General features: G+C 34.5%; 1 protein-coding gene across 1 annotated transcript; it reads right to left on the bottom strand.

Moving 5' to 3' along the window:
- Positions 1-3,893: 3,893 nt before the first annotated feature.
- Positions 3,894-5,947, bottom strand: LOC124532402 (zinc finger protein Noc). Its single transcript, XM_047107303.1, has 2 exons — positions 5,570-5,947; positions 3,894-5,450 (listed from the first exon to the last, which is right to left on the bottom strand). Exons 1-2 carry the CDS (start codon positions 5,654-5,656, stop codon positions 4,197-4,199), a joined length of 1,341 nt encoding a protein of 446 aa, XP_046963259.1. The 5' UTR covers positions 5,657-5,947; the 3' UTR covers positions 3,894-4,196.
- Positions 5,948-8,753: the final 2,806 nt, after the last annotated feature.

Raw genomic sequence — 8,753 nt, 5'->3', positions numbered from 1 at the left:
TAAAAACGAGAAATTACACAAAGTTTGTAATTACGTATTTATTTTTTTTTTTAATTTGCCTTTTATTTGTAACAAGAGGGCACTAACTATTATTTAGATATGTATCGATACATTTCATAGCACATAATTGACAGCACATTGACAGGTGATATACTTTTTCTAGTTTCAGAGGTAAAGGTATTATAATCCTCTGCCTAAAATAAATTTAAAAAAAAGTTTAAATTACTGCTATCGCTTAAAACTTGGACCACGTTCGAAGTAGCCTTGTAATTTGTCCCCTATCGATTCCGTAGCTATTGTCACATATCATTAACTTTCATGTTATTTTTTTTGTGTCAATTCAGGGTTATTCCCTGTACGAACTATTGTTCGGATAATTTCACTTATGGTAACATTGTTTTATAATTTTTTAAGTAATTATTTTCATGAATATCCCTTTGAGGATTGCTTTACCATATGTTTTGTTATGGTCTAATTTATGAAGACTCGAATGACGTTATTACGCTTATACTTCTGCGTGATGTAATATACTCGATTTTGCTTTTATTCATCACGATCTTAGAAAGAAAAACGTCGTAAGAAAATATGCAAACAATTAGCAATACAACTATTTCGTAATCAAGTTATTTTTACAAAAGTAGATATCTTAGTTCCCTTCGGTAATGTCCCGGTATTCTTTCATTCAAATTTATCAACACAACAACAACAACAACAACAGCCTGTAAATTGCCACTGCTTGGCTAAAGGCCTCCTCTCCTTTGAAGGTTTGGAACATATTCCACCACGCTGTTCCAATGCGGGTTGGTGGAATACACATGTGGCAGAATTTCTATGAAATTTTAGCACATGCAGGTTTCCTCACGATGTTTTCCTTCACCGCCGAGTACGAGATGAATTATAAAGACAAATTAAGCACATGAATCAGCGGTGCTTGCCTGGGTTTGAACCCGCAATCATCGGTTAAGATGCACGCGTTCTAACCACTGGGCCATCTCGACTCAAATTTATCATTAATTCAATTTGATATCATAATTTTGTGCTAGGGTAACAACAGTCGAAAATACTTCTGAAGGTTGTTGTCATTGTTGAGTAAAATTTTTTTATCTTTATTTTAATCAAAACAATTTCGACTTATTGTTGTTGAAGTACGAACAAGGTTAGTTATAAATAATTATAATGAACTTATTTTTAGTTTTACTTCTGCAGCTTATCAGATTAAGAATATATGTAGTTAATTTTAATTTTAGATACGGCTTAATTTATAACTTATATCTGATTATATATTTTAATTAGCATTTTTTTATCTGATTCAATGAACACTGCTAGACATATTGCTAGTATTTAATCGATTCTACAGCCAAAATCAGGTTATATGTCACCGTAATAATGCTGCCTAGATAGATAGTGAACTGGCAAAAAGTGTAAACTGAGCTTTAAATTGACAATTGCATTTGCACACATATTACAACATAAAATGTTTATTATTAATAACCTTATGTATTAGAAAGTTAAGTGTCTTTATAATTTAATTCCATTTTTTCCGTATCAAAAACAAAATCATTCATAATGTTTCGACTGTTCACAATCTAGCTAGATCAATTATAAACTAACGGTTCATAATATTTATATATTCAAAAATAAACAGGAGTCGCGGTAGCCTTCTAAAAAAAAAATCAATTTACAACACAATATTGTATACCAAGAAACTTTATAAGCCATAAATGAAGTTTGACTCGAAATTGTGTTTCATTCGACAACCCTATTGTGTAGTAACAAGCGTCACCTAACAATAGCCGACTTTAATATTCTACAGCGAAACGCATTTATCACAAATCTCCATCATTCACTGATTCCATCACGCATTGTTGAACATCCTGTCCACTAGTTGATTCGGTATAAAAGACCGCTCACTTCATTTGAGGGTTACAATACGCTCACACAGGTTTTAAATAACCCTAATGTGACTATAAAAGGTCGGAACGTTCTGCATTTAAAATATCAAACATAACACTATTATATTATTCATGGAACACACTAATATTCAGGTAGAAATCAATTTACATATCAACAGAAACACGATTCGACAATAGTTCGATGAAGGGTGGGATAACCCTCTAATTCGCCGTGCGGGTCTATAATATCCCGCATGCATAATTTATACTCTGATATGTTAATTTACTTCACCTTATGTTTATGCTAATCTTAATTGGTTATTTCGTTGCACAGATTACACTGACGTATCTCATCAATCGTTGGTGCTCATCTGTCAATGGTAATCACACCGTGAGAGATTGAATATATTTCCTCGCTGGCAGCATTATTATAATAAACATTATTATCTGAATTAATAATCTGATGTATTATTTCGTCTTTGAACATTTTAGTGACTAAATTCAGAGATCAGAAAATTAAGAGTATCGCTTGTAATTTACTCCTTTTTAAATACAATCTTTAAGAATATTAAGACAACATTAAATTTAGTAGTTTATAGGTACTATTTTTATTATGAAACCAACAAATATATTAATATGATGACTGTTAATTGTAATCACTATTATTTTCTAAAACTTGATATGACATGACATGAATATGACTTATTGTTATTTGTTATAATATTATCAAATTATAAAAAATGTTTGATGAAAAATATAGTGCCTTAAAAGCCTTTTTTCCGTAAGAAATGTACAATTAATAAAATTGTTATTATTTAATCTTAAATCAATCTCAATTAGATGAATAAAAATGTTAGCGTGGTTATTTAATTATTTTTTTAGTTCACTGAACAAGTAGCTTACATTTATAGTTCTGGCATCTCTCACTAGATGGCGTTAGTTGTATCGAATACTCAACATCGTACGAAACAATAAAGTTCGAACTATGTCAAAGTCGTGCCAAGTTATCTAATTGTTAACTTGTTAATTTTATAGCCTTTATGATCGATTGTCATAATATTGAGCCAATAATAAAATAATATATAAATCAAAACACTCTACGTAATAAAAATAATGTTATTAATATGATAGTGTAAGACCTCAATCTTTAAAAAATATACTCGCATAAAATTCTCAGTTTAATAAACTTCGTTTTAATGATACGAAATAAAAAAAGTAATAGCTATTTAAAAAAAGAAAAAAAAACGAAAAATAATATTTCAAAGACCAACGTTTTTTTTACTGATATAATAATTGCAATATTTTCTATCATTTTTTTTTGTCGATAAAAAAGGATTTATAAAATAAGGTCAAATAAATAAATCTTAAAAAAACAGTATTGTAATTATTATTTATCGTAATTCAGACTCTGTTTTAAACTACTCTATCACCTGTCTCACAGCCTTTTCGTGCGACCAATTATGTTTTTGACAGTTGAATTTCCAACATGACATGGGCCTAATCAAAATAGCATTTATTAAAAAAACACCACATTAACAAACTTGACAGCTCACGGCTTTGTTATTAATGACGGCCAGTCTTGAACGTACCTACCTCGTCTTTTTATGGTTTTTCAATGAAATAAAATTGTTATGTTCGACTTTTTTCTGCTCGTTTCGTGTGGGCGGTAGCTGAGCTGGTATTCGCGTGATTGCAGTCTCGTTTTATCACGCTACGATTCTGTTGATTGACGGCACTAATGTGTATGTTAGATGTACATTAATCAATCATTCGTATCGGCTTACTGCTCCGTGCCAGAATTAAAATGAATCAAGAGTTATGTGTAATTTACTTTATGTGAGCTCTTATGGCACTTTCTCAGTGTTCATTATGATTTATTGATGTGAAAGTAACGTTATATTTTATTTAGCATTTATCATTTTAATGCATCAATAAAAATTGATGGATGTAAATGTAAATTGTGTTCGTTAAAAATGTTGTAGAAAAATAAATTAAAAACTGTTTAATTTTCATAAAGATATTGTATTTGAATTTTTCATTTAATATTAAACATAGATATTATTATTATTATACACAAATCATTTGGCTGTACATAATCTTTATATAATCCCTACATCACCAGCGTAGATACAAAGTCCGTCGGAAAGATAACTTAAATTATTATCTATTTAAGATTGCACTATTAACTAAATTTGTCATGGCGGGTCACGCCTTACAACATCGATTAGTCTATCATGATATCACAGAAGAAAATTGGACATTACAAACATTAACAATGTCAGTCATAATCCTCACTACACTAGATTACTGATGCACTGCAGCGGCTCCGAGCCTCTGACCATACATGGCATAAGGTGAATAGAAGGGACCCAAAGCTGGATTAAAGGCACCGTACGGTGATGTGCCAAGACTTGCTGGTAGAGCTTTTGAATATGGGTGGTATCTGCTCGCAGACAAAGGGCTCAGAGGTGCCGACGGATATGCGCTGCGAAGGCCAGCGGTCGTGAATAAAGGATTTAATGGATTCAGAAGCGACGCCTGTGAAACTGCAGACGAGGTTGGCGTTGATCCGTCCGTTGTGTGACTTCTCAAATGTTGCAGGAGTTCCTCTGAATTTCCAAAACGTTTTCCACAGTAGGACTCCCCTACGATCCAGTTACAAACATAGGGGCGGCTCAACTGCGGGTAAGGAATATTACCGGCGGCTCCTTGTTGCGATAAAGCCATCGCCATAGCTAAATTGTACTTTTGATGTTCACATTGCGTACAACCCGCGGGACAAGCTCCGTTGCTCATTAAAAGGTGATGATTGTTGACTGAGAATTGGCAACCAGTGCAATATGGGTCTTTGCATACTGGAACCAATGTTTCTCCGCCCGCCGGTGTTTTAACTCTAGCATATCCGAGATAAGGGTTTGGGGAAGATCCTGGGAAGCCAGCGGCAGCTGCCAACATAGCCGCATGGTGAGCACTTAATGGGGCTCCTGCATAAGGTGGTCGAAATGCAGGATTTGCGTGTTGTTCCATTCCAGGTGGGCAGCAAAGACCAGCAAGTGGATTAAATCCAGATAATCCAGGTATATTTTTAAATGCTCCTAGATGGTCTTTGCCGTGTCCTAAAACTTCTAATCCAGAACGAATAATAGGACTGGTACCGGACGATGCAGCAGGAGAAGACTTGTGCTCATTAGAAGGACTGCTCTTTCCAATTTCTGTTGTTGGCGGAGTTGATTTTCTTCCTGGCGTACTTTTTCCGGATTTTTTGTCTTCCGAACTGTCAGAACTTGCCTTTGATGGTGGACGAGATTCCTCTGGTTTTTTAGTAACAACATTGGTTTCGTACGGTTTGAAAGCTAAATGTTTGCTTTCTGGCGTTGAACGTGGTTTATCCGGTTTACTCGCACTAGGTGAAGAACGACTAATTGCATCACTGTTAACACTATTCACTGATTTCTTTTTGTCAAGCGGCGGCAAGAGCGGCTTGGTCGGCAATGTGTCTGCACCGATCTGGCTACAGGTTTGTGCTAAAAGCGCGAGAGGGCTTTTCTTAGAATCCAACTGTAACAAAAGAAACAATAAATTAATATTTATCAAAAAAAAAAATATAGGATTTGAAAAATAAATTGTGAAGTTAAATATTTGTTTTTTAAATCTATTAATTTAAAATAAATACTTACAGATGATGGAAGCGGCGTTAAATAATCTGGTTGCAGATACTGATTAGGATTAGTAGTCATCATAGCTCCGTCTTCAAGTACCACCATTTGGAGATTAACTTAAACGATTTATAATATACGATCACTTGTACACTTTACGTAAGTCACTGTCGGCTCTGTAACACAACTACTCTATGACACGGTCGCGCGAAATGTTTGGAACGAATGCGTGCGTCCGTGGCGGCGTTCGAGGTGACTGTGAGAGACGAGACCCCACCAGCACACGACGTTCCATTACCTCCCGCCCGCCCCGCGAGACAAGGATAGCAATATCTCAAGTCTTTGTTAGAGAAGCAACGCTATATCTCTCCGCTGCAGCACACAGTCATAAAAAATAAAGCGGAAACGACACATAGCTGCATTGCGGTAGGGGAAAAAGGAAAGGCGGCATGGCGGGCAGCCGGGTGCGGATTGAGACGTGCGATGGCGTTGGTGGCGAGCCACCCATGACGGCGTCGCTTTGAGCCGCCGCGGCTCTACCTGCCCGCTCCGCTACACTCCGCAGCTTTTTTGTTCCATGCCACTTTTATTACGCTTTCGACAACGCTCCTCTCGCCGGCGCTTTGCTGCTGACACATTCGAAACTACTTACTCTTTAACAGTCGCCTTTGTTCTGGGATGTGCTCGGTTCAAAGGGGAAAATTGATCCGTTCTATGGCATTTCCACGTAACCGTTTGATGTGTCAACGCATGTTTTACGACCAAGTCTGGGCTTTATCTTTCGATATTTCACTTTATTGACAGTACAAAGTCCATAACGTTAATGTTAATCCGACACTAAAACCTGTCAAACACGGCTCTGTTCAAACGGGACCCGCGTTGCGATCAAATTAAATATGTCAATTTGGGAACCCATATCAACAGCTGCGAGCGACGTCGGGCCCTTTAGAAATATTGCTTATTGTGTCCAAACAAAGATACTAAGTATAACGTATGGGCGGACGACAGAGGTCGTAAATAACCCGGCGGGTTGTAATATATTTGACAGTGCGCGGACATGCGAAACAAAAAACATGTTTATTGCGATACGGGGCCTCGCGGGCCGGAGTTCTTCTATAAATTAGAGACGTGGGCATTTTAGTGTTTGTTTAGGAGCGCATAGGCGTCAGGCTGTTTATTGTTAGTCTAGTTTGTGACTAAATCATGGTATACGTGCGTCGACTGCGACGTTATCACTTGTTGGCTGCGGAATTGAAATGTTTTGCCAACAGTGAATTCAGTTAGGCGTCGCGCTTGTTTTATTCAAGTGTCGTATATCGTTTCTCATAAAAATAAAGTCATTTATAGAAACGTTTTCTTACATTTAACGCTCGCTCATTTTTCTATTTTTATTTTCAATTGTTTTCTTGTATGCTTTTCACGTAGGTTGTTATTACGTTTTGTGATTAGGGATTATAACTAATGCGTATATTTTAAGTCAACTAATCTTTTTCAATGTTTTTTAAGTCTACTTTAGGATCTATTTTCTGATTTAAGTTTGCATTTATAAATAAGACGTTTTTAAGCTACTTATGAAGTTCTAGGGATATTTTAAAATTATGTTTTAGGAAACCAAATCCGATGAACTCATTTGACAAAAAATACTGTCGTATTATGTTTAAAAAATATATTAGAGTTAGTATAAAAATGTAAATGAGAATTATGTATAGTGAATAATATATTTAGACTCAATTATTTGATAAAGAGATTATAAAAAATCCGTTAAATGGCGTACCAATGACCTGAACTAATGGGATCTTATCTCCATTGATAGGCTTATCTTAATGGATTTATGGGGTTTGGGGGTAATCGACGATTAGATGTATATGCTTTATTTATATGCATTAGTGCGAATTTATTATATAAAATAATCTAAGTGTACACAATAATAAACTCTTATTAATTTTATCATTCATTTATTGTATATTATTTATACGAGTAAACACATAACTATTACTAGTAATATATGTATTTAATGTAATGTTTTTATAATTTAAATTAAATAGTCATATCCCTTACTTACGTTACTATTTATTGAGTATTATAAAATATATAAGAATATTTATTTCGTACTTGAAAATTGTACCTGAATTTTTAATTTACTTTATCGATTTATTCTTTGTGGCTTACAAATATATATGTACTTTTTATGTAGTTTCGTATCTATTTATATTCTGTTATGTTATTCTAAAGTACTTTTTGTATTGTAAAGAGCAAATGTGTTAACATTATTATTACCAGTATTGTAATTTATTAAAAATGATAAAAACTTTTAGAATGCATCTTTCACAAGCTATCAACACTAGTGGTATCCCGTCGTTTCAAGCGGTTTAAATTTGAATTATACATAGTTGTTTTTCATAGTTAGCCATAATGGTCAGCGTTTACGTTACAGCTTGTTTGTGGAGTTACAGCCTGGTGTTATATAGTCTACTAGAAGTCGCCCGAGGCTTCGTTCGTAGGCAAAAAAATCGTGTCCTTTCTTAGACTTTAAGTTTGCGTCATACCAAATTTCATCAAAATCAGTTCATCGGTTTTGGCATGAAGGAGCGACAGTCAGACAGACTGAGTTACTTTTACATTTGTAAAATCAATATAGATTAATTTCTTCCATGAAGGGGCGAATTAAAAATAAATTATTATTTAAATCAAACAAATATATCTTGGGATAAATAGATTCAACTAGGTACACTCTCAAAATATAAACTTGCAACTAACTCTTTATGCTCATGATCATTTTCGCTTTAAAAAACGCTCTAATTCATAAGAAGTAAAACGAATTATACGCCATTAGCAATTTGTGCACGTGTAAACATATTTCATTATAAATTAACAAGCAAAAAATTGAGCAAAAAGTGCCGAAAGAACTCTTAAATAAGAATCAAATGGATGGATATGGTAACTTTTTCGCGTTGCTTTCGGTGAGATTGAACGAATTTAAAATTATCTTAAGTACTTTGCAAGTAAGCGGCGTGATCAAAGAGGTCGGCACCGACAGTTCTAAGCCAAACTGGGCGTAGAAACTATAACTTATCACAACTACAAGTCGAAGCTTTGTTTGTTTGTTTAGGCTAACTAACTGAATTTAAATTTGGAACCAACGACTTCTATATCAAACCTTCATATAATACATTCCATGTAGAAAACAAAAGAGGGTTCTATAAAA

The sequence above is a fragment of the Vanessa cardui genome, chromosome 9 (assembly GCF_905220365.1).
Source record: "Vanessa cardui chromosome 9, ilVanCard2.1, whole genome shotgun sequence".
Lineage (NCBI taxonomy): Eukaryota > Metazoa > Arthropoda > Insecta > Lepidoptera > Nymphalidae > Vanessa > Vanessa cardui.
The sequence above is the reverse complement of the archived record's forward strand: the minus strand, read 5'-3'. Positions and strand labels throughout refer to the sequence as shown.